General features: G+C 41.6%; 1 protein-coding gene across 1 annotated transcript; it reads right to left on the bottom strand.

Annotated features, from left to right (window-relative positions):
- Positions 1-23,833: 23,833 nt before the first annotated feature.
- LOC142162265 (uncharacterized) lies at positions 23,834-24,256 on the bottom strand. The gene has a single exon (XM_075218597.1). It carries the CDS (start codon positions 24,254-24,256, stop codon positions 23,834-23,836), a length of 423 nt encoding a protein of 140 aa, XP_075074698.1.
- Between the last annotated feature and the right edge of the window lie 2,900 nt (positions 24,257-27,156).

The following is a 27,156-nucleotide window of genomic DNA, read 5'->3' as shown; positions in this document are numbered from 1 at the left end:
TCTATTTGAAGAAAAAGATGGCCAGAGGAAAATATGTGGATATTCCAGTGGAAAGTTCAAAGATGCCGAGCAACATTATCACTCCACTTTCAAGGAAATTCTTGCAGTAAAGAATGGAATCAAGAAATTAAATTTCTTCCTTATTCATACAGAATTTCTAATAGAGATGAATATGAATGCCTTCCCAAAGATGATCCAGATAAATGCAAAAATTATTCCCAATCCTCAGCTTCTCAGATGGGCTCAATGGTTCTCTCTATACAAATTTCAAGTCAAGCACCTGAAAGGAAAGGATAATATTCTCGCGGATTTTCTGTCTTGACCGGAAGAATTCTCAAAAAGATTTTCCCTAGCAAAACTGAAGTCAAAGCAAAAGCTAATTAGCCACATCTTCATGCTTTCAAATATACCAGGAACAAGTTCATTAAAGCCAACAGATCATCCACCGGAGTTGTTCAACCTCATGGATTCCTTTGATCCGTCAATTATTATGGAAAGAAGAACTTACTATGAGCTCCAAGTTTTCCGACAACATGGAGGATCCATTCTCAAGCCATATGGGGCAATCCAGGATATCCGTTCTGCCATATATTCATAGCTCAAGCCAAGGATTTTCCACAAGAACTATTATGGTTTTTCTGATACCTATGCCATCAGTATCATATTTTCATGGAATTCAAAAGTAACGTCTTCAAGGATTTTGATAACATTGCACCAGCTCTTAAAGTATTTTTGCTATGGTTTAAACCTAGAAGATATTGGACAAAATGTTTCAACGATTCCTGCACAACAAAAGTATTCATGTTCCACAAGCCAATAAAGATTATTAATGGTAAAGTCCAGGCGCAAGCAGAGGCATCATTCTGGTGGAAATTTCCCGTGTCCATTTTATCAATGGAGGAAGAATATAGCAAGGCACAAAGAATCCTTTTCCACCAAAATAGGTGTATCCCAATAGAGATATGGCCAAAAGACTGGGCAAACTGGAATTATACCAACACTCATCCTCACTGGGAAAGAGTCCGGGAAGCAACAAAAAAGTATCAAAACCCATGAGAAGTCATCCGAGAAAAAATCACTCACGACATTTCCAGATTAAAGTTGCAGATTACATCTCTCAATCCAAAGGAGAAAGAACATAGTGGAGAAGGACCGTCAAGTTCCAGACATTACTACACAAGGTCTTTGAAAAGATGCCTAGAAGACAACCCTAAAATCAATGAAGGATAATTATCTAAATCCCTACTAATCCCATCATAATCCTACATTACCCACCAAAAAACCCTTCAAAATCATCTACCCATGCCAAGACAAATTTTCACATCTTTCCATACTATCCGGGACCCACTTCCACTTGTTTTCACATGCTTCCACATGCTTCGTCACATGCTCCCTCATACTTTCACATGCTACACCATGTATATTTTGCCTCTTTCACATGTTTTCAGGAGCTTTTTAGTTTTTTTGCCTAAAATCCTTCACATGCTAAGAAGGACCCAAATGTAGATAAGTTTGCCATGTGAGACCTTCATATGCATGTTTCCAACATCATATTCCACTCGTGCCAAACAAATACCGTAGAAACGATTATAATGAGTGGTTGCGCTCTTCCGATATTATCACCCTTTAAATCCGGTAAAGGCGTATTTGCGGTAAAACCAGTCGATCAACGGTGTAGTCGACGGTTCCGTGCCTTTCCCTCTTGAGTTGTCCACTCACGGGTACCAGTCTAAAACCCCATAGAATGTGCATGCATCATCGTCAAACCTAGACGAGACAGTTATGTTGTCCGCATAATGACTCTTTAAGATAGCCTTGTCCAAAGTCCACTGGGTTTCCCAAAAACCCAAACGAACACTATCACGTTTTGTGCATTTATTTGGAGAACTAAATGATTTTATGCCAATTATTGATCTTTAATAGTCGAGTCTGGTGGGGGAAAGGGCCTAACCCTTTTGTCTTGCAGAAACATGAGGTACGAAGTCCCCAGATTCGGCATGGTCACAAACATCCACCCAAGGTTGCTAAGCTGGTGGGAAGATCTTCATTCCAGTGATCAGACTCTTGTCCAAAAATACCTAGGAAATCTACCTTCCCTCTTGGAGGTCCAACCCAACAACAAAATCATAGAAGCTGCTACTCTGTTCTGGGATTGTGATAGGTCTGTGTTTCGCTTCAGAGAGATTGAGATGACACCCCTGCTAGAGGAAATAGGAGGATTGGCTGGTATACCATGGGAGACCTTGGGGTTTGTTAATGCCGAAAAATCGCAAGGGTAGAGGTTTTCTCAAAATGATGGGCGTAAAAAAGAATCCAAACTTGACATGTTTGAAGGAGTCCTACATTCCCTTTGATTATTTGTATGAGAGGTACGGTAACAACAAATCCTACTGTACATATCCGGATGAGTTCGCCGTTACATCTTTGGGGCATATTCACCAAAGGGTTTTTGTCTTCATGTTCTGCTTCTTGGGGATGATAGTATTTCCAATGAAGAAGCAAGGATCCACACCAGGCTAGACATGGTCACCAAAACTTTAATGGAGGGAATTGGCGGACAACCATTTAGCATAGTGCCCATGATCATCGCAGAGATATATCGATCCTTGGAAAAGTGTCAACAAGGAGTTCCACACTTCGAGGGATGCAACATGCTACTCCAGCTGTGGCTCATGGAGCATCTTCAAAGGGGTGAATATAGGCAAGAGATTCGGCGTAGAGACTGAGACGATCATATAACCTTCCATCAACCAAGGCGAATGAACTACATGCCCAACATGTTTGCTCAGCCAGAAGATGCCAATGGGTAGGTTGAGCTGTTTGAAAATCTAACTGAGGATCAAATACAATGGATGTTTGAGTGGTTCCCTACTGAAGAGTTCATCGCCCGATCCAAGGACGCACCATTTCTGATACTGATCGGTTTGAGAGGAACCTACCCTTATATCCCTCTCCGAGTTATGAGACAGGCTGGTAGGAAGTAGGTTATACCAAGGGTCGACAAGATGAGACACTTCCAAGTTGATGACAGTCCTTATAAGTGCCAAGCTCAGCATATGGGGCATTGCAAGATCATCATGGGAAAAGATACTATCGAACCAGACAGATACCATGCTAGCTGCACCCCATACTATTCAGGCTAGCTGGAGGATAATCACAATGGTCTGGGCCAACTCGGGTTTGTTCGAGGTCCTAGAATCATCGATGAAAGGGTTAAAGCACAGGTCAAATACAACCAACTGCGCAAGAGGGTTTGGGAATGTGAAAGCGAGCACCGTGAGATTTAAGAAGCCTACCAAGAACTGATTAAAGAGTGGAAAGACATGGCTGTCAGTGCCAACAAGCGATTAGGATACCTGGAACGAGGTTTAGTGGAGCTAGAAAGGAAGTTTCTCAAGAGGATCGAGGACTGCCAGAATGCTGAAGGAAACGAGGGTGGACACTTGGCCAGAGCCTACCTGTTGCTGGGACTTCACAAGCTGGTAAAGCTGTTCGATGGAGCCAAAGATGCCGAGTCTGGGGAAGGTCCTTCTGAGACCAAATAGATAGGAGTTTTCTTTTACTTTATGAAATGTAATAAGGCCAATGGCCACTAGTGACATTTTATTCCTTGTTATTTAGTATCGTTTTGGGATTCATCTACTTTTATCAATAAAATGAGGCATTTAGCATTCTAAGTTCTCCAAATCAATTTATCGCTAGGCCTACCTCGGGCACAACGAGGCTTCCAAATTTAGACGCGATTTACATTTTTGCACTATGTGTTTAAGTATCGCAACACTTTCTTATAATCCCCACTGACTTGTTACCTTTTTGTTTTTACTTTTTGTTTATTTACTCCCCTCCCCAAAGGTTAGTTCGTGCACTCTGGCATCGTCATCACTTTCCACAAGATCAAAGGGCCCTCCACCCACTCCTCCTCCTAGTCCTATCAGAAGCAGGAACAAAGGAAAGATGGAAGATTTGAACAACCCCAGAAAGGAAAACTCAACTGAACGGGTAGAGGTCACTCATGGTGCTCAGGTCTCCAAAGAAAGTGCGTCCCAACTCGAGCAGAAACTGTTCAAATTTCAGGAGGAACTTGATTAGGTTCGGAATCTGGCAAACTTATCATTTTCCCTCGCCACTCCAGATATCAATTTTCCAAACGCTCAGAACCCCACACCTCCACAAAACATCCCAAAACCACAAAACCATCCGACTCCTCACCACCACTGCAATACTTGCCACACTCCACTACTCATCCCAGAACCTCTGAATTCCACAAATGACCATTTCCACACCCACCATAACATCCCCATCTATGTGTATACCATGCCACACTCCACCCAACTTGTATCAAGCACACCTGAGTCTGATGATAAAGACTCACTCATCAGGAACCTGGCTGCGGAACTCAAGAAATTGACTAGTCAAATTTAGGGTGTCGAAGGAAGTAAGGGGATTGAAGGGTTGAACTACGAAGATCTTTGCATACAACCGGATGTCGAACTGCCCGAGGGGTACAAACCTCCTAAGTTCGAGATGTTTGATGGTACAGGGGATCCGAGAGTCCACTTGAGAACATACTGCGACAAGCTGGTCGGAGTAGGGAAGGACGAAAGGATTCGCATGAAGCTTTTCATGAGGAGTCTGAGAGGAGATGCTTTGTCTTGGTACATTAGCCAAGACCCAAAGAAATGGTCGAACTGGGTGAGTATGGCGTCTGACTTTATGGATAGGTTCAGGTTCAACACAGAAAATGCACCAGATGTGTTCTACATTCATAACTTAAAAAAGAAGCCCACGGAAACATTCCGCGAGTATGCCACTCGCGGGAGATCAGAAGCTGCTAAGGTCAGACCTGCTTTAGAAGAAGAACAAATGAACAAGTTTTTCGTGTGGGCTCAAGACCCGCAGTACTATGAAAGGCTGATGTTGATTGAGAGCTAGAAATTTTCCGACATCATCAAGCTAGGGGAAAGGATCGAGGAAGGCATCAAAAATGGTATGGTTACAAACTTTTAAGCTTTTCAAGCTACCAATAAGGATTTACAGTCTGGTGGTACGTCTAAGAAAATAGAAGTAGGTGCCGTAATGGTTGCACAAAGAGCCAAATCCCCTATGAAATACCAAGCCTATCCAATACCTCCACTCATATATCAGCCTATGCCCGAATTAACAAGCACCCTCACCCTCTTACCAAGCTCCATCACCTACTTACCAATCACCCCCACCTCCTACATATCAACCTACCTCACCCCAATATTCCTAACCTGCACATGTCTACAAAGCCTACAATGCTCAGCCATCCCACTATCAATCACCTCCCATAAGTCAAAACTTTCCTAGACCTCGACCAAATTATGATCGCAGACCCCCCAAACAGTATACTGCCATTGCTAAACCGATTGACCAGCTGTACGAAAGGCTCAAAGATGCTGGTTATGTCACCCATATCTCTGCTATAACCCCTGAAAACCCTTCTCAGTAGGTCAACCCAAATAAATCTTGTGCATACTATTCCGGCATGAAGGGACATACCATTGATGAATGCTGCTCTCAGAAAGATAAGATCCAGACTCTGATCGATATAAAGTCATTATAGCAAATGAGCCTACTCTAAATGTCCGAAATAACCCTCTACCGGACCATAAGGGTGGAGGTGTTCACATGATTAAAATAGAGGATGATTGGGATCCCAAAGGATCGATCGGTTTAATCACAGAAGGTGACGAACCAAAGAAGCCGATAGTCACCCTCAATCCGAACGTAGTCCAAACTCAACCTTCTGGGGATGCCAAGGTAAACATGTATGTACCACTTGAATTTGAAGCACCACCCCCTAAAAAGATGCCAACACCAGTTGAAGTCAAATTTGGGTCTCCACCAAGCACACACACACCGTTTGAAGTTGCAGTTTTACCCTCCAAAACACATGCTCCATTCAGAGTAAAGGTATCCATCCTAGTAGTAATGTCGGCCGTAACACCGTTCCATACAAATTCCATACCTTGGGATTACACAGCCGAGGAGAGAAGGAAAGGGAAAGCTAAATTCAGGGAAACAGTTGCGGCATAGGGTATGACAAGAACCGGCAAGGTTTATACTCCGGAGCATTTATCTGAGTCGAGTAAGATGGCCTCTGGTCGGCCGACCATCACTGAAACCGAGCCCGATAATCTCTGGAGAAAGATACAAGCCAAGGAATACTTAGTCATTGATCAGCTGAACAAAACACCGATACAGATTTCTATCCTAGCTTTGCTGCAAAGTTCTGATGCACATAAGAATGCCTTGTTAAAGGTACTGAGTGAGAAATATGTACCAAGCAACATCATCGGAGGAGAAATGGCAAACATGGTAGGGCAGGTATTGTAAAGTCACAAGATCACTTTCCATGAAGATGAGCTGCCACCAGAAGGGTTGAGTCACAACAAAGTGTTGCACATCACCGTGCAATGCGAAGATTATTTTATCACTAGGGTCCTAATTAATGGAGGGTCTAGCCTCAACATTTGTCCGTTGGTAACACTCAGAACATTGGGGAAGGGTCTACATGAGATCAAGGATGGGGCCATCAACGTCAAAGCTTTCGACGGTTCCCAAAGATCCACCATTGGGGAAATCAGCCTGTGTTTGCAAATGGGGCCTACTTGGTTCGACATTGATTTTCAAGTTATAGACGTGCCGACATCTTACAACTGGCTATTGGGACGACCGTGGATTCATGCCATTGGGACCGTAGTATCAACACTGCATCAGGCGGTGAAATTTGAGTGGAACCACCAAGAGGTGATCATTCACGGCGACGGTAGCAATCCCATATACAGTTGCCAAACCATCCCAGTGATTAGAGGAAGGAGACGGATAGGCGGGAAAACCTATCACCACATCGAGTGAGTCAATGCCGTCGACAAAGACAAGTGGTGGGGCAACAAAATTGAGAGCATACTAAATTGGTGCGGATATGAACCTGGCAAGGGACTTGGCAAGAACCTCCAAGGAATCGCCAAGCCTATCAAACTGAAGAAACATGGCACCACTTTTGGTCTGGGATATGAGTATACTTTGGAGGAATTCAACAACTGGTCGCCACCATGGCACGGTCCATACTACCCGCAGGAGCAGCCAATACCATATTTGGAGCAGACTTTCCAGCCGGTCGATGTTATCTATGGGTTGGAAGAAGAGGAAGCACTGGCAGCAGTCAGGAATTTGTTCCTAGAAGAAGATGACATGGATTGTTGTGTCATTTTCGAGGAGGAGGGGAGGAAGGCCCTTCCATAAAGGCCATAAGGCGAGGAGCATGCCTCAACAATTGGACCATTAGAACCACCAGAGCCCGGAAAGCCTCGGGGTAGCAAGGCTGAACAAAGCATCATGCACTATCTTTTATTTTTACTAGTTGATTTTCCTTTCGCATTTTTGAATTTTCACAATAAGATCTTCCAATGTTCAAAATAGTTATGAAATTTATCAAAGCATTTCGTTTTCCTTACAAATCTTACTCTTATTATTTTCTCTCATTACTTTACTTGTACAACAATACTATTACCTATCTTGATGAAGATGTGACATGCAATGAGACAACGCAACAAACAGACATAGATTCAGAGGAAGATGATATACCAGAAGAGATTGTTAAAGAGGTTGAAAATTTTGAGAATAGACCTAAGTCCAACCTGGACGAGACCGAGATTGTTAACATGTGAGATGTAGAAAATATCAAAGAAACTCGGATCAGCGTTCATTTGTCACCGTAAAAAAGGAAGAATATACAAAATTTCTGAAGGAATATGAGGACATATTCGCATGGTCATATGATGACATGACTGGTTTGATCACATCTATTGTGGCCCACAAACTGCCAACTAATCCGACATGTCCACTAATAAAAAAGAAACTCGAAAAGTTTAAATCTGACATGAGTCTGAAAATCAAGGAAGAACTTACTAAGCAGGTCAAAGCTAAGGTTCTCGGGGTAGTAGAATATTCAACATGGTTAGACAATATTGTGCCGGTGCCGAAGAAGTATGGGAAGGTTAGAGTCTGTGTCGACTACCGGGATCTCAATCGGGTCAGTCCAAAGGACGACCTACCCTTGCCGAACATACACATCATGATCGACAATTGTGCCAAGCATGAGTTGCAATCATTTGTAGATTGCTTCGCTGGATATCATCAGATCTGGAGGGATGAAGAAGATGCTGAGAAAACGGCTTTCATTACGCCATGGGGGATGTACTACTACAAGATGATGCCACTCGGGTTAAAGAATGTAGGGGCCACCTACATGAGGGCTATGACTACTATCTTCCATGATATGATACACAAGGAGATTGAGGTGTATGTAGATAATGTCATCATAAAATCCAAGAAAGCCACTGACCACATGGAAGATTTGAGGAAGTTCTTCAACAGACTAAGAAGATACAACCTGAAACTGAATCCCGCAAAATGTGCATTTGGGGTTCCTGCCGGAAAACTACTTGGGTTCATTGTGAGTCGCCGAGGGATAGAACTGGATCCATCTAAGGTCAAAGCTATTCAAGAACTGCCACCGCCAAAAAACAAAAAGGACGTAATGAGCTTCATGGGAAGACTTAACTACATCAGCCAGTTCATAGCACAATCTACGGTCAACTGTGAGCCGATCTTTAAGATGTTGAAGAAGGACGCCACTACCACATGGACTGATGATTGCCAAAAAGCTTTTGACAGGATCAAGGAATACCTATCAACACCACTAGTCTTAGTTCCGCTTGAGCCGGGTAGACCTCTACTACTCTACCTTGCAGTATTGGATGGAGTGTTCGGTTGTGTTCTGGGGCAGCATGATGAAATAGGGATGAAGGAGCAGGCTATCTATTACCTCAGTAAGAAGTTCATCATGTACGAGGCTCGGTATTCTCTGTTAGAGCGCACCTATTATGCGTTGACTTGGGTAGCACAGAAGTTGAGGCACTACTTCTGTGCCTATACTACATATCCCATATCAAGGATTAATCCCTTGAAGTACATCTTTCAGAAGCCCATGAACACTGGCAAGCTGGCCAAGTGGCAAATCCTGTTAAGTGAATTTGACATTGTATACGTGACTCAGAAAGCAATCAAAGGATAGGCACTAGTAGATCACCTTGCTGAAAATCCCGTGGACGGAGAATACGAACCCCTAAAAACGTATTTTCCTGATGAAGAGGTATCATTCATAGGAGAAGACATTGCAAAATCCTATGATGGTTGGAGAATCTTTTTCGATGGAGCAGCAAATTTTAAAGGAGTTGGCATAGGAGCAGTCCTACTATTAGAAACCGGTCAGCATTATCCGGTATCTACCAAGCTCAGGTTCCCGTGTACCAACAACATGGCCGAGTACGAAGCCTGCATCTTAGGGCTCAAGATGGCCATTGACATGAACATCCAAGAGTTGCTAGGAATTGGGGATTCAGCCTTACTTATACATCAGGTCCGAGAAGAATGGGCGACCAAGAACGCCAAGATACTCTCTTATCTGTATCATGTACAAGAGTTGAGAAAGAGGTTCACAAAGACAGAATTTCAGCATGTTCCGAGGGTCCAGAATGAATTCGCCGATGCACTGACTACCCTATCATCTATGATACAGCATACAGACAAGAATTTCATTGATCCCATTCTGGTAAAGATCCATGATCAGCACGCTTATTATGCTCATGTCGAAGAAGAAACAGACGGAAAGCCTTGGTTTCATGATATCAAGGAATACTTGGCAAAAGGGGAATACCCAGAACTCACAAACACTACTCAGAAGCGCATGCTTCGGAGGTTATACAACAATTTCTTTCACAACGGAGGAATCCTGCACAGGAGGACTCCTGATTTGGGATTATTAAGTTGTGTCGACGCAAAGGAAGCATCCAGGCTATTATAGGAAATTCATGCAGGGACCTGCGGTCCACGTATTAATGGTTTTGTTTTAGCAAAGAAAATACTCCGAGCTGGTTACTTTTGGATGACTGTGGAAACAGACTGTATCCAGTATGTCCAAAAGTGCCACCGCTACCAGATACATACAGATATGATAAAGGTGCCTCCAAATGAGCTTAATGCAACAAGCTAGCCGTGGTCGTTCGCCGCTTGGGGAATGGATGTTATTGGACCAATCGAACCTGTCGCATCAAACGGGCATAGGTTTATCCTAGTAGCAATTGATTATTTCACTAAATGGGTTGAAACAGCATCTTACAGGGCAGTGACTAAGAAAATCGTGGCGGATTTCGTCCGCGACCGTATCATGTGTCGGTTCAGAATTCCAGAGTCAATCATTACTGATAATGGCTCCAACCTCAACAGTGATTTGATGAAATCCATGTGTGAAACCTTCAATACAAGAATTCTACAACTTACAGACCTCAGATGAATGGGGCTGTAGAGGCTGCCAACAAGAATATCAAGAAGATACTAAGGAAAATGATAGAGAAGCATAAGAAGTGGCACGAGAAGCTATCGTTTGCTTTATTGGGATACTGTACCACAGTTCGCACATCAACTGGGGCAACCCCCTATATGCTGGTTTACGGTAAAAAGGCAGTCATTCCCGCCGAGGTGGAAATTCCTTTCTTAAGGATCATATAGGAAGCAGAGCTCGATGATGCACTAGCTCTTATAGACTGAAAGAGAATGAATATAGTTTGCCACGGTCAGCTCTATCAGAATAGAATGTCCAGAGCCTTCAACAAAAGAGTCAAGCCGAGATAATTCACATCGGGCAACTGGTGTTAAAGAAAATTTTTCCGCATTAGGATGAAGCTAAAGGGAAATTCTCTCCCAACTGGCAGGATCCGTACATGGTTTACCGGGTTCTAACAGGAGGAGCCCTCATACTTGCAGAAATGGACAGAGAAGTCTGGCCAAAGCCGATCAATTCAGACGCAGTCAAGCGATACTATGTGTAACCTTTCTGCCTTCCGAGGTTAAGCTCTACCTCCATCTTCATTCTCTGCATTGCATAAGGCTATCATTCGGCCTTCCGAGGTTAAGCTCTACCTCCATTTGCATTGTTAAGGCTACCATTCTGCCTTCTGAGGTTAAGCTCTACCTCCATCTGCATTTTCTGCATTGCATAAGGCTACCATTCTGCCTTCCGAGGTTAAGCTCTACCTCCATCTGCATTCTCTACATTGCATAAGGCTACCATTCTGCCTTCCGAGGTTAAGCTCTACCTCCATCTGCATTCTCTGCATTGCATAAGGCTACCATTATGCCTTCCGAGGTTAAGCTCTACCTCCATTCTGCATTCTTTGCATTGCATAAAGCTACCATTCTTCCTTCCGAGGTCAAGCTCTACCTCCATCTGCATTCTCTGCATTGTATAAGGCTACCATTCTGCCTTCCGAGGTTAAGCTCTACCTCTATCTGCATTCTCTGCATTGCATAAGGCTACCATTATACCTTCCGAGACTAAGATCTGTTTCCATCAGCATTCTCTACATTGCATAAGGCTATCATTCTGCCCTCCGAGGTTAAGATCTACCTCCATCTTGCATGGCTGAAAGATCGCCACTTCATTTACATCTTGCATCGGCTGAAAGATCGCCACTTTATTTACATCTTGCATCGGCTGAAAGATCGCCACCTTATTTACATTTGCACTGGCTGAAAGATCGCCACCTTATTTACATTTGCACTGGCTTAAGATCGCCACCTACTGCATCTCATAAGTTGAAAGATCGCCAAATCATCCAAAGGTGTCATTGTTCGGAGGCACCATTTTCATAGCTCGAGAATGCTATGCCATGGCCTGAGGACCCCTTTTATCTTTTGCATATCATTATTCAAAGGCGTCATAGTTCGGAAGCATCATTCTCATGGCCTGAGAGCACCATTTCATGGCCTGCGAATCCTTATTATATGCTTCGTGGCCCAGGACGTCATGGTCTGAGGACGTTATCCTAACCGTCCAAAGACAACATTTCATGGTCCGACAGAAACTTGCATCATGTTTAAATTTCCGCACAACATATGGTTCATTTGCAGGTAAATTGGCGAGCAATGGCCGTCTCAGCTGGAGCAATCCTGCTCCAGTTCCCGTAGCCCTATTGGACTTTAACCATCCATCCTAACCCAAATATTGCGTCCGTCTTGGAAAATCTCCATCGGCATATTCCGCCGACGGATCCTGGATTACATATGGCCTGATTCCTATAAGACCAGGGATATGTAGGCAACTCAGGATCCAGAGCTCGGTCAAATTCTTCAAACCATTCCGTTCGGTCAAAATTGGCCATCATATCTTTACCTGATAACTCTTTCATCCTTCCCGGGTAAAGAGGGGCAACTGTTGATACCCAATTTTTCCTTGTATATTTTTATATGCAAAATACTTTCAAAATAGCAGGTATATGCATATATAAGTATGTCCCATGGTTTTAGTATTTTTTCTCTTAATTTTTATAGATTTTTAAATCTATTTATTGCCCTATTTTATCAAGAAAAATCCAATAATTATCCCCAAAATTATCATTTTGGGTGATTCACTTATTGGATTCTCATATTTATATTAAAATATAATTGGCATAATTTTTGCATATTTTTACAAATTTGTTTAGTATTTTTAAAGCTAAATTGCGTATAATTGCGATATTAGCCTATTTTAAGATTTAAATATTTTCATAATTATAAGATTGACTCCAATATTTTTAATTTGATAATTACATATTATTAATCATTTTAGTACCTTTAATTTATTTTCAGAAATTATTTTGCCATTTTCTATAAAATAAATAAGGGAAAATGGCTATTTAAATGTTAGCCCCATTTAGCCTTATTTGAACCTCCAATTGAACCCAATTTATTACCCTGACCCAATCCCTGTTTGAACCGACCCAAACCCAACCATGTTAAACTGCCCCACCTACTCAATTAATCCAGGCCGTTGATCAACGGCCACCAAATACCCTTTCCTTTTTTAATCCCGACCTACCCCCTAACCCTAACCATTTCACAACCCCAACTGCCTTTGAAACCCTGCACACTCTCAAACTCTCCCGAGTCTTCTCAGAACCCTAGTCGCCTCTCACTGCTTCCACCCTGAAAGCCATCGGAATCCATGGCTTCCAAGGCTGTGAGAGTCTTATACCTACCTCCTGTTGCTCTTACACACATGATCTCTAAAGATTCAAGGCCTGGCCTCGAAGGTTTGCACCCAAACCTATGCCGATTCAAGGTTCCAGAGTCATCGCTGGCCTTGCTCCGGCGTACCATGGTGTTTTGAGCCTAGTTCTGACTTCTCCGACTCAGATCGGTGACCTTTTCAAAGCCTTTCTCATTCCTAGGGTTCTTCTGAAACCCTAACCCTTCGATGTTTTCTCCGATCTCTTTAGATCCGTTGTGTATTTGTGCTCTCTTTGAGTTTTCAAATGATCTCCCTAACTTTTCTTTTGAAAATTACTTTTCAAAGTCTTTCTTTTACGATTTAGGGTTTTCTGAAAATGCTTAAGTGTTTCTCTGACTTTATTTTCCTTTTCTTTTGTATGTACTTGCCTCTACTTTGTTCTATGTTTTCCTTCTACCATTTATATTCTTATGCTGTGCTTTCTATGTTCTATTCTTGTATGTTCTTCTACTGTGCTTTCTATACTATGTTCTTGTATGCTTTTCTACTATGTCCTACTATTTTCTTCTAATATGTTCTGGTATGTTTCACCTACTGTATTCTTCTACCGTGTTCTTAAGTGTTCTTACTATTTTTCTTCTATTGAACTTTGTTTAAGTTTCTTTTAAAAGGATCTTCTTAAGCATGCTTTCTTCTACTGTTCTTATCAGTCTTTTCTCATCATGTTTCGAATTAGTTTCTTTACTCTGTTTGCCTTGAACCCCTCTACTATATTTACATGCTATTGATGAGTTCTGTTGCTCGAAGAAGCATGTTAGAAGTTTCAGTTCTTTTATGAAACCTCTAAACATGTTTCGATTCGACTACTTGCCTCCTCATCTCTGTACTTGATTCAAGGTGGAAACCCTATAATTTGGGGGTTCTATCGAGGTTTGATTGAACTAGGGTTTTATTTTAGAGCCCTTAACTATTTCAGACGTTCTTCGCATTCTTTATTTGCAACTTGAAGATGATCTGGATTCATGACTGATTGACTGGCCTTTGTCAGATTAATGTTTTCATTTTTCTTGAAAGGGAGCTTGATAAAATTGAAGAAATCCTTGTGGGATTCAGCACATGAATGTTCAATGAGATTTTGCTCAATCTCTTTGATTTGTTCGTCATTGGTGATTTGGAATAGCCTTGGAATCTTAGAATAAAGTTTGAACTGATTTTTAAAAGCTATCCTGTTAGCCTTGATTTGGAGTTGATCCCTAAGTTGTCTGTAAATGTCGAATCCAACAATAAGATCTTTTTCTGGTATATCATACCCTATCAGCTTGGTTTTGTACTTCAATCCTGGAAAGAACTCAATTGTGATTGGATGCTTTGTGATGATGGTGGTAGTCAGGATTCCATTTGAGGCAGTGTTAAAATCCTTAAAGTGTGGCACCCATTGATCTTCAGGGAGAACAGCAAGATTTATGAGTGAGGAAGCAGCTCCGGTGTCGATGAAAGTAATAACTCGAGTTGATTTATCCCATTTGGATGAATAGACCTTGAGTTCTACTTGAGGAACGACTACAAGAGCATTGATCTCCTCTCGGGCTTCGATCACTGGTTCTGAAATTTGGTAGTGATCATTGCCTTGATCTTCATAGACATCAAGAGAGAATAAAGTTTCTTTATTAGGTTCATCATCCACAGAGAATATAGATTCAAGGTCCTCCTCTTTTCCGAGATGTATGCCAGTGTAATCTTCAATATCTTCAAGGAGTTTGACAGATCTTCTCGATTGGGGACAGTTTTTAGCGAAATATCCAATCTTGTGGCAAATAAAACATCTATTTTTCTTGTGAAAATTTCCTGGCCTTCTACGTCTGAAATATTTTGTGCGTCTCTTGGACCTTGATTTCCCGCCTGGAATTCTTGGTCATTTGAACCTCCTAAATTCTCTTCGTCGCCTAGATGTGTGGCAGGAACATCCTGACCCGGTGATTAGGTCAGATTTGCAGCATGCTTTGTCAAGTGCTAGATTGTGTTGGATAATTTGTTTTAGGGCAGAGGGCTTCGTACAAATGTCATCTAATGCGACATAAATAGCTTTCCTAATATAACCAATTAGAGGATTGTTATAGACTGAAACTTTTCTTCAATGATGGTCATGGTTCGGCTTGCCAACAACTTTGGAAGGGAAGAGACAAAGGCTTGCTTTAGATTAATGTCTCCACCAATCTCGAAGTATATCTTCGCCATTTTTTGAAAATGCTTGTCAATGTCATTTCTGTCGAATGATACACACTTCATCTCGAAGAGTTATCTTCGCATTTTCTCCTATCTTTGGCTAGTATCTCTGCAGAAAATTTCATGTAGGATTCTGATGTTGAAGGCAAAATCTTGGGAAGTAAGAAAAGTATTTTTGTCTTGAATTCTAAGTGAGTTCCACCAATCTCTGAGAACCGTGAAGTGAGTTTTGATAGGATGATACACTCTTCTCGTTCCACCAAATTTTTGGTCACCATCCAAGTATAGAAGTCTTGGATCCTTTGAGGCCATCTTTAAGCCAGTTCCAACTGGTTTTGACGCCATGGGCTTATATCTTCTTTCTGAGATTGGTTCATCTGTCATGCCTTCTTGTTCCTCATCAACTTCAGATACTTCTAGGTCTCATGGTTGATTTACAAATATTGGGGGATTGTCATCTTCGGAAGAATTTGTTGTGGATTCATTGCTTGATTGAGAGCTATCTTCTATTGTTTCATCGTCTGATAAATTCAGAGATTCCGACCATGGAGTATCTTCTTCTGATATGCATCTTGGCTAGGAAAAATAGAGGTCTGGAGCCTTTTGGTTAGAAATCATCAGATTTTTGGGGTTTGATCCTTTTGAACTTTCTCCTTGGTCTCGCCTTTTCTTTGTTTATTTTTGCACAGCAAGAGCGTCCTTCCTTTCCCAAACCATTTTTTGCAATATCAAAATCATGTTCTTCTTTTAAGGGTTGGGTGAAAGTGATTGGATTTTGTGAGGTAGATGGAAAAGTAGAAAAGGTGTAGTCTAATTTAGGTAGGGAATATGCTTGTGGAGACTTAGGGAAGAAGGTAAGTTTTGAAGGGAAAACATGGGTTTTTTGTGGCTCAAAGTGGTCATTTCTCAAAAGTTGAATTTATTTTCTGATGGAAATCTTCTCCTTTTGTTATTGTTGGAAAAATTGAAAAAGTGAAGTTCCTGGAGGAAAAATCTCGTATTGTAAATTTGCCAACCTCATTTCCAAGGCTTTGATTAGTCCGGCATGGTGAGATGATGTTTGATCCATCTTTTTCTCAATTGTTTCCACTTTACTCATCATTTTGTTTTGTGTATGGTCCACGTTCTTTATGGTCTTGCCAATGTTGTTCAACACCTTGTTTTGGCAGATGGAGTTTTCTGATTGCCAGTTCATTGTTGCTTCGATGTCACTTGTTGGGAGTTTTTCTCTAGTTGGTAGCACTATGCTTTTCTTGGGAATTTTTGGAGCATGGCTTATACCCTCCTTTTCAAAAGGTTGGAGTGAAGGAAAATCTAGGGTATGACTGGAGCTTGAAGGATTTAGCATGAATATCTGTGGTTTTGTGGGATTTGTGGTTTTTTGAGTTGGTGAAGTTTCAGGTTCAGGTAACTTTTTGGATTCTAGGGTATGAGTTGATGGTGATTTGGGTTTGGGTGTGGTTTTATATATGTGTGTGTGTGTGACGTGGCTCAGTACCGTCTTTGTACAGTTATATTTCTATTAGAGGTCTGTAGACAGTATGTCTAGTTGGATAGTATGTGGCCTTGCCGCCTTCTAGTTTTGAGATGTATAATTGTCTATAGCAGCCTTGTCTGCTCGCCTTACGTATGTTGCATGAATATGTATGTATGCCTTTTAGGGCAGATTTTCTTCATGTACATTATTCTCATAATTCAGCAGATGTTATTTAGGTTTATATCTTAGACGCATGATTAGGGGTGTTTGATAGGTAGGACTCGGGCACCCGTCGCGGCCCATCGGTTTGGGTCGTGACATTACTACTATTCCTCACAGTTTTGACTTAATATTTGTACTCAGTCATGCTGTGTTTTACTGATTTCATAACTCAGCCTTATTTACTCAGTTTTGATACTATAAATGATATTTTGGGCTAAACGCCTTGTTTTACTGTTAGACCGAGTAGCTTGAGAGGTTTCTGACTGAGTGAGGCTGAGGGCCTATGTTGTGAGGATATTGTGGGATCGGGTTGCACGCCGCGACAGGTTGTCACTAATTCATGATAGTGTGAGGATGAGGGCCTAATTAATTTATGTCACAAGGTGTCTTGTTATTATTAGGTCGAGGACCTGACTGATTTATGCCACGAGATGGCTTGTTATAGCGCTTGGACTGTAGGAGCCCATTCGGAGTCTGAACACCCCCAGTGAGCGCGGGTACCTAGTGTGAGTGATATGATGTTGCCCGAGGGGCTGATCTTGATTTATTTTGTTGCCCGAAGGGCCGATTGATACACTCAAATTATACTTTAATTAAATAGTGTAAGGCGGTCGGTGTCAAATATAATAACCCAACAAGGTTGGGGTCGAATCCCACATGGAATAGGTGTGAAAAGGTTACTCAAATAGTGTGTTACTTGACTAAAGTCGTAACTCTATTCGGTTAATGGTAACAAGAGTATGAATTGAGTTTGGTTTGAAGAAATAACTAATTGTGATATTGAGAGTGTAAATAATTTGATTAAAGAAACCAAGGTTGTGTCCCCTTCAATGAAGTGTAATGCTATCGGTGTTAATATGATATATTTCTAATGGAAGCTCCTTTTGATATGCAAATAATTTCTAAATGACTACCCAATATTTTTCAATAGTTGGGTAGTATTTTCTCTTTACGATTTTTCAAAATGTAAAAGAGTTGCAATTAAGAATAATCAATATATGCCAAATAAAACCTACTTATTACTAAGCAATTTTATTAAACAAGGTTTAAAGCCTTGAGTCTTTCCTATTTACTTCTACCAAATTCCAACCCACTTTCGCAAGCAAAGTAAGAATTTAATGGCACTTTTTAATGTTCGCAACCACCAACAATAAATAAAGAATGAGAAGTAAATAAATATCAACCAACCATTATACATATATTCAATGTTAAATACCCATTAACATAGCACCCATTTAGGGTCCACAATCTTAGTATTTAAAGTTAGCTACACATACTAAAATACAAAAGGAAGAGAATATTTAATGCCATAAAGCTTACAAAGTGAAAGATTCTTGACCCAAAAGCTTCCAAAAGAGAGGAATATTAAAGCCTTGTATTGTAGCTCCAAATTCAGACAAGATGCCCCCACAAAACCCCAATAAATCTATTTATAGTGGGTCAAAACTCGGGACAACATTTGGACAAAAATGCCTTTTCCGGTTAAATATGCGACTGCATATCTGTCGCATAACAGACATGCGGTCCGCATTCATGATATAACCATCGCATCTTCAAACCTTAGTTTCTAGGCCTTCATCGCATTGATGTTTTGCGGTCCGCATTGCAGATATGCGATCACATTTCGTATCGCATTTTCTACCTTCAGCAATCTTCATGTTGAGTTTGTGGTCCATTATGCGGCTCACAAACAGGTTATGCGATCGCAGATTGGACCGCATTTCTTGCACTGGACTTTGCCCAGAAATCTGTTGTGGTTTGCGATTCCCTTACGCATTCTGCGGCTCGCATGTTGGATTTGCGATTGCATATCCACATTTGCGATGCCTTTTTGCTTTTTTCTTGTCTTTTTGTGGCTTTTTGATTTCATTTCCATGTTGAGTCCTTAAACCTCATACACTGCAAAAACATTAAAATTACATAAGTACAAAAGATAATTGCATCTAAAACAAGCTAAAATCTAAGCAATTTATATCAACTGTCCCGAAATTCTCCGGCACATCAACACCCCCCAACTTAAACTCTTGCTTGTCCTCAAGCAACTAAGACAACACTATCCTATTCTAGACTCCATCTAAAAGATATGAAACAATAGTGATCGTGGACGGTGTTTGTTGTTAGTACTACAAGCATGCATTTTCAATTGTTGTACCCTTCCTGAACCATCAATATTTACAAAGAAACTAATCAACTTGTGAAACTTTGAGCCTCGACCAATTTGACAAAATGTTACCCTCAGCTGAGTGTACTTGCATTTGACTCAAAAACTCAACTTCTATTCAACCTCACAATTCATGTGCCCTCACTTGAAAGAAAGTCCCAAAATCACAATATTTACAATGACAACAAAAAGGGACGAATTCACAAATACACTCACTCTTAAAAAGAGTTTCAAGTGTTACAACATACCACAACATAGGCTTGCCCTTATTTTAATTCATCGCTTTATTCTAAGAATGCTCGGTTGGAGATCCCATAAGGACTTTTTAAGTTTGTAATGTAGGTTTAGGGAAGGGTCGGATAAGCATTTGCGTACAAGTGACTACACCCTCCTTGAACACTAATCACATTTTCCTTTCTTGTTGCTCTTTGCTTCTTTTCAAACCACGTAGCCCTCGTTAGCTTCATCTTTTCCACCATTTAGCCACCTCAACTACCTCTTTTATCATCTTCAAGACTCCTTATGTATATATAATTACAACTCTTATATTTTTTTTCTTTTTTTACTTTTCTTTTGGAGCTTGAATAGTTTCACATTTTGAGGTACACTTTCCTACGCTCATTGCACAACCTTGCCAATTTTCGTCTTGACACCACACCCCCAACATAGGCTTTTAGCCTCATTATCAATGCTCAAGGAGGGATGGGTTCAAAAGAGGGAATTATTTCGCAAAAAGGGAAAGGTTTGTAATGAGGTAGACAAAGAAAAGGTTAACGACTCAAATGGGGTGACTAGTGATACTATCTGTACAATAGGTGGCTTAAAAGGCTAACTGGTTTTCCAAAAATCACAAAGACTTCCTAAGGTCATTTCTCCAACCAAATGTAATTATTATAAGCATTGAAAAACCAACCGGGCAAGTTCTATATGGCAGAAGTAAACACAAGAATTATTTACACAAAGACTAACACACATGGCACACGAACTGCTTGGCTCACATAGTTTGAAGCCCTCGAGTCAACACTTGGCAACTCAAAGCTTTCATCATATATACAAGTATAACTCTAGGTAGACATAGAGTCACAGAGCGAGCCTCAAGTTCACACAGTTGATATCTCTCTTCTTCTTTTTTTATAAATGAAAGGGTATAGGCTATATACAGACACACATGCTTGAAACTAGACAATTACACCAAACCGGTCAACATGTTTCATTCTACTTTCCTGGTTCTACTATTACACTCTTGGAAAAGAACCCGACGAAGAAAAACCAAGGGGAATTCATTGCTAATTACTGAAGATGGACATGCAACTATCTACTTGTTTTTGTTTTTAAAAAAAACTTATGTACTAAAATCACAACACATGAATATATACAGAGTCACAAAACACAAATAAAAACAGAAGTTTGCTTGTATAGCACCAAAAACATAAACATGTACAACAGTTTCCAAATTCACAAAAATATATACAAGGCTACCACCCCCAACTAAAAATCATGCATTGTCCCCAATGCATAAGAACATAAAACAGAGTTTAGGGGCTCCCTAAGGTGCACTAAGCGCTATGGAAGTCGGAAGCCGGTTGAGTGATGGTGGGGTCACCCTCTGATGTTGAAGCTGGGACCGATGAGATCTCGGCCGGAGGAGTGACCTCCACTGATGGAGGAGGAATCTCTGGCTGATCCAATACTGGAGCTGGGGCCTGTGAGCTGCTAGCCTTGCCCGCTAATGGCTGAGTGGCCAATGGATCTGCAGGGGTGGCCATGTCTACTAGCGAATATTCTATTGCTCGTCTTCCTCCTCAACCTCGGACTCTAAAGAATGTCTGGAATCCTCGTCAGAAGGAATCTCAATATGTGTAGGGGAGCTAGAGGCTGGGAAGCCCCGGCAGTCGGAGGTGCAATATCCGTCATCAGAGTGGAGAAGTCAAGGTCCAAGGCTGGTGATGTTGTGTCTGCTCCCTGCTCACTGTCCTTGGGCAGGAAGGATGATATATCGAACTCCAAATTTTGTATCTTGTGGAGCTCGGTCTTCATAGTGGCAACTTCATCCCGGAGCCTAGGCAAGTCACTAACCTCACCTTGCTCTATCTTCTCAACCCTCAACTCAAGTTGTTGCAGATTATCCCCGTAAGATGTTTGTTGTTGTTGGAGTGCTGTCACTGAGGACTGAATAGGAGTCAAAGCCTGTTTGATGAGGGTGGGAAAGTTCTTCAGAAGCTAGTCTACCTTAGCATTAGCATGCTGAGCTATGAAACCAAGCCTCCAGACGGCTAGCAGTGCAGTATAAGGCTAAGCAGTGGTGGACTGAGAGGCAGGCTGTGAAGTAGAAGTGGATGCAATTGGAACCTGAGGGGACATATGAGCCTGGGAATCTGAAGGCTCTACTTCAACTGGAACCTGAGTCTGAACCTCTAGGGGAGAAACAACATCATTAATGCACGTGATATCAATATCCTTTAGTGTCTTCCATGTCTTGTTGGTTTGTGGCATGGTAGGGACTTTCACGGCCTTACAGAGGGTTGTGATCAAACAGGGGAATGAAAGTGAAGTGGTTACCTACTTTTCCCGAATCCCTAACTCCCGAAAGATAAGAGCACCCACATTAATCTTGATTCACGTCATAATGCATGCAATGAGAAGAGCTTTATCAATGCCTATATTAGTCTCATTTCCTGACGGTATCAGTCGAGAGGTGATGAAGCTAAACCAAAACCGACCCTCTCGTGTGAGATCCTCCTTGTATATTTTGTGCATAGGGTTGATCCAGACAGGGGTCCCCTTTGCTATCACAGATGCTATCCAACTCCGCTAATTCTCCCGATTTGCCCATTTGGCAGCATATTTAGTTGTGCCCAGGCTCCAGCCAGGAATGTAAAAATCATTTATAGTCTCATCACTGCATAACACACTCTTCCCTTGAACTAACACAGTATCACAAACAACCTTGTTGCACTTGTGATGAGCAGTCCTGGAGGCTCCATAGGAGGCATAAAATTCTCGGACAATGGTTTCATTATATTCATCAAGTAGCTCCGTGAAGTGCTCCCATTTTCTTGCCTTGAGGTTCTCCTAGATATGGGGGTACTGCTCTTGAAGCTCATTCATACTCGGTTGTTTTTTGGCCAAGATTTTTCGTTTGTTCAGCCCTTCTCTATAAAGCTCCCTGGACCCTTCGACCCCAAACCTGAGCTAAAAGTCATCTCCTTGTTTCCTTCTTGCCTCAGCTTGTAGGTCAACTTCGGGCAAGGTTTCCTCCTCATTAGACTCGGAGGGACGTGTAGCAGCATGATCGAGTCGCAGACGTTTTGCTTGTTGAGTTTGACGACTGGAGGATGACCTTTTCTAAAAAGAGGCTGTATGTTTCTTGGGAGCCATATCTGCACAAAAGTGAAATGTGAGCGACATGGTAGGCAACAGTGAAAAGGAAACAGAAAAACTCAAGAAAAAGTTAAGAATGCGACAGGTTATGCAGCCGCATAACCATTATGCAGACCGTAAACTTGTTGCAAACTCTCAAACTCTTCAAATGATCTAAGTATGCGATCGCATAACCACTATGTGGTTCGTATAACCATCGCATACTTGATTGCTCAGAAAACCAAGTCACAAAAATGCGATCGCAAATTCCACCGCAAGGTGGGAAATGCGATCGCAAAATAGCCGCAGAAAGCATGTTATAAAGTGGTCCGCATATCAATTATGCGATCACAAAGTCGCCGCATTTGGTCATCTTCCTTAGCCAGCTAGGGTTCACTTATGCGGCAGAAATACAGATCAAATTTTGATTATGCAAGCCACAAACTTCATTGTTCCTAACGATTGAACTCAACCCTCAACAATGGCGGTCCTAATTTTTACTACCCAGTACCCCAAAATATATTACTTAACCAACATCACATTATGAACAGACATCTAACTACAAAACATAATCAAGAAGAAAGAAAGAAAAAGAGACATGAAACAACAACAGGAAAAACAAAAACAAGAACAAATGTACAAACTAAAGCTGGCAATAATGGAATTGGGACAAAGAAAACATACCAGTGACGGGTTTATGAGCACACTTGGAAGATTAGTTTACGCACTAGCCGTTTTGCCTTCTCCGTTCCTTTTCTGTTTTTTTCATTTTGTTTTTTTTTCTGATAAATAAAAAAAATCTTTTTGTTTGTTTTGAATGAAGAGATGCGAGGGGTATACCTGAATTATTTGCGGTGGGTAAGTCACCACATAACACATTAAGCGACCACATAAGTGTTATGCGGTGGAATCAAGAGAGATGCTGGAGGGCCTAAAATGCGGTGCACTATGCGGTCACATAATGGAAATGCATCCCGCAAAGTGCATCAACTTGTCGCATTTTTATCACCAATTTTAGCCAAACACACTGTGTTGGTTTGCGACCAGCATACAATCCGTATAGTGAAAATGCGACAGCATATGTGTAGCAAACTACCCAAGGTGATTTTTCTTCCCTTTCTCATGCAATCTTACGCTGTGTTATATCTTTTGAATCCCCTGCACTCTAACACACACTTTAAATTACTCAATTAACTCTATCTAACAAAAATTGAAAATTTAAAGGACAAAAAAAGTATGTTACCACACATGGGTTGCCTCCCATGAAGAGCTTGATTTAACGTCGCGACATGACGAAGTTGGCGTTCCTTTGGATTCACTCATTGGTCAGGCTCGGACCATCTTTTAGAGCCAACTGCACCACCAAATATTTTTTTCCATCTGTGCCCAAGTAGTGCTTGACCCGCTGGCCATTCACTTTGAAGGTTCGGAGCCCATCCTCCGATTCTAGTTCCACAACTCCAAAAGGAGAGACATTGACCACCTTGAACGGACCGGACCATTTCGATTTGAGCTTGCCCAGAAACAATTTGAGCCTTGAGTTAAAGAGTAAAACCAAGTCACCCAACTTAAAATCCCTCTTCAAGATCTTTTTGTCATGGACAAACTTCATCCTTTCTTTATACACAGCTGCAGTTTCATATGCATGGAAACGGAATTCCTCCATTTCATTGAGTTGAGTTAACCTCAAATTTGCAGCTTCACCCCAGTCCAAGTTCAACCTCTTCAGAGCCCACATGGCTTTGTGTTCCAGTTCTACGGGTAGATGATAAGCTTTACCGAAGACTAACCGATAAGGAGAAGTGCCAATAGATGTTTTGTACGTTGTGCGGTATGCCTATAACGAGTCATCTAGCTTCCTTGACCAATCGGTCCTGTTTACATTAACAGTTTTTGCTAGAATGCTCTTGATCTCCCGGTTGGAAACCTCAACTTGACCACTTGATTGGGGATGATAAGGTGTGGCCACCTTATGCTTGACGCCATATTTTTCTAGTAGCCCCGTGAAAGCCTTGTCGCAGAAATAAGACCCACCATCACTAAGAATGGCTCTAGGAGTGCCAAACCGAGTGAATATGTTTTTTCTTTAAGAATGCGGTCACACTTCTTGCCTCGTTGTTTGGTAAGGCAAATGCTTCAACTCATTTGAATACATATTCCACCGCCACCAAGATATATTTCATCCTACAAGAGCTTACAAAGGGACCCATAAAATCAATTCCCCACACGTCGAAGATTTCTATCTCCATCACAAAGTGCATTGGCATTTCATGCCTTTTGGAGATTGATCCTTGCCTTTGGCACTGGCCACAAGCCTTGACTATTTTATTGGCATCATGATAGATCGACTGCCAATAATAACCACATTCAAGCACCTTATCCACCATTCGATTTCCCCCATGGTGACCCCCCATGGCATGCCTTTAGAATTGACATAATCTCTTTTTCTGGAACACACCTTCTGATGATGTTGTCGACACAAACACGAAACAAGAATGGTTCTTCCCAATAGTATTGTTGACAGTCTCTCAAGAACTTCTTATTTTGATAGGATTCCAATCCCTCCATAATAAGGTCACTAACCAAGTAGTTAGCAATATCGGCATACCAAGGAGCAAAAGTGCTAGATAGTGCCAATATGTGTTCATCCGGGAATGCATCGTTGATTGTAAGATCTCCTTTTGGCCTTCGTGCCTCTTCAAGCCTTGATAAATGATCTGCTACTTGATTTTGAGTTCCCTTGCGATCCTTGACCTCGAAGTCAAATTCTTGCAACAACAAGACCCAACGAATCAACCGAGGATTTGCATCCTTCTTTGCCATGAGATAGCGAAGAGCATCATGATCTGTGTACACTATCACCTTGGATCCCAACAAATATGCTCGGAACTTCTCAAAGGCATAGACAATGGCAAGAAGTTCTTGCTCAGTCATCGTGTAATTCATTTGCGCCTTATTGAGTGTCTTGCTTGCATAATAGACCGGGTGGAGAACCTTGTTATGATGTTGGCCAAGCATTGCTCCAATAGCTACACCACTGGCGTCACACATGAGCTCGAAAGGAGGAGACCAATCGGGTGTGACAATAATAGGTGTCGTGGTGAGCCTTTGCTTCAATTCCTCAAAGGCTTTGAGGCATTTCTCGTCAAACACAAATTTGGCATCTTTCTCAAGGAGTTTGCACATAGGATTTGCAATCTTGGAAAAATCCTTGATGAAACGCCTATAGAACCCGGCATGGCCCAAGAAACTTCGAACACCTTTAACGGACGTAGGAGGAGGAAGCTTGGAAATAATCTCAATTTTTGCTCGGTCAATCTATATGCCATGTTTTGAAATTTTATGCCCCAATACTATACCTTCATCCACCATGAAATGGCATTTTTCCCAGTTGAGCATAAGGTTGGTCTCTTCACATCTCTTAAGTACTTGTCTAAGATTGTTAAGACAATGCTCAAAAGAGTCACCTACCACCGAGAAGTCATCCATGAAAACCTCGAGAAAATCCTCTTCCATGTCGGAGAAAATGAACATCATACATCTTTGAAAAGTAGCCGGAGCATTGCACAAACCAAATGGCATCCGACTAAAAGCAAAAGTTCCATAAGGGCAAGTGAACGTTGTCTTCTCTTGATCCTCCAATGCGATGTTGATTTAGTTGTAACCAGAATATCCATCAAGAAAGCAATAGAATGACCTTCCCGCTAGACGATCAAGCATTTGATCAATAAAAGGCATAGGGAAATGATCTTTGCATGTGGCACTATTGAGCTTTCGATAAGCCATACACACCCTCCATCCGGTCACCATTATTGTTTGGATGAGCTCATTTTTATCATTTTCAATCACGGTCATGCCTCCCTTTTTCGGCCCACATTGCACCGGGCTCACCCAAGAACTATCGGCAATAGGGTAGACTACCCAGCATCCAACCACTTGATGATTTCTTTCTTTACTACCTCTTGCATGGACGGGTTCAACCGTCATTGATGTTATACACTTGGTTTCATCTCACTCTCCAATTGGATCTTGTGTTCGCAAATTCCAGGGGGAATCCCTTGGATATCCGTAATTGTCTGTCCAATAGCTTGCCTATGCTCCTTCAAGACTTCCAACAATTGTTCTACCTGCACATCTTTCAACAAAGAAGAAACAATTATTGGTAAAGTATCATTTGAGCCAAAAAATTTATACCTCAAGTGTGGTGGAAGTGGTTTGAGCTCTAGTTGCGGTGGCTCAATAATAGAAGGTTTTGCGGGAGGAGTGGCTCTATTTTCCAAGTCGAGAGAGAGCTTTGCCGGAGCATAAGTGTAGGACCTAATCCCCTACAATGCATTTACCGATTACATATATCCTTCCATATCTTCACCATCAAAGTTCACCAAAATAGCCGCCAACGCATCACCAAGGCATTGTTCTTCCATTTTCAATTCAACCGCATCTTCCACTTCATCAACAACTTCAATCACCGAGATGCTCTCATATTCATGTGATAGTTTCATACCCTTGCTTTCTTGGAATGTGACCTCTTCATCATTCACATGAAATTTGATCTCATTCAGTTCTGAATCCATTAATGCTCTTCCTGTGGCTAGGAATGGTCTCCCCAGAATGATAGGGATCTCTTTGTCAACTGCA

Source organism: Nicotiana tabacum, chromosome 7, assembly GCF_000715075.1.
Source record: "Nicotiana tabacum cultivar K326 chromosome 7, ASM71507v2, whole genome shotgun sequence".
NCBI classification, from domain to species: Eukaryota; Viridiplantae; Streptophyta; class Magnoliopsida; order Solanales; family Solanaceae; genus Nicotiana; species Nicotiana tabacum.
The sequence above is the reverse complement of the archived record's forward strand: the minus strand, read 5'-3'. Positions and strand labels throughout refer to the sequence as shown.

Coding starts and splice junctions, on each gene's coding strand:
- LOC142162265 (XM_075218597.1), bottom strand. CDS start 24,256: ATGTGGGCTCTGAAGAGGTTGAACTTGGACTGGGGTGAAGCTGCAAAT.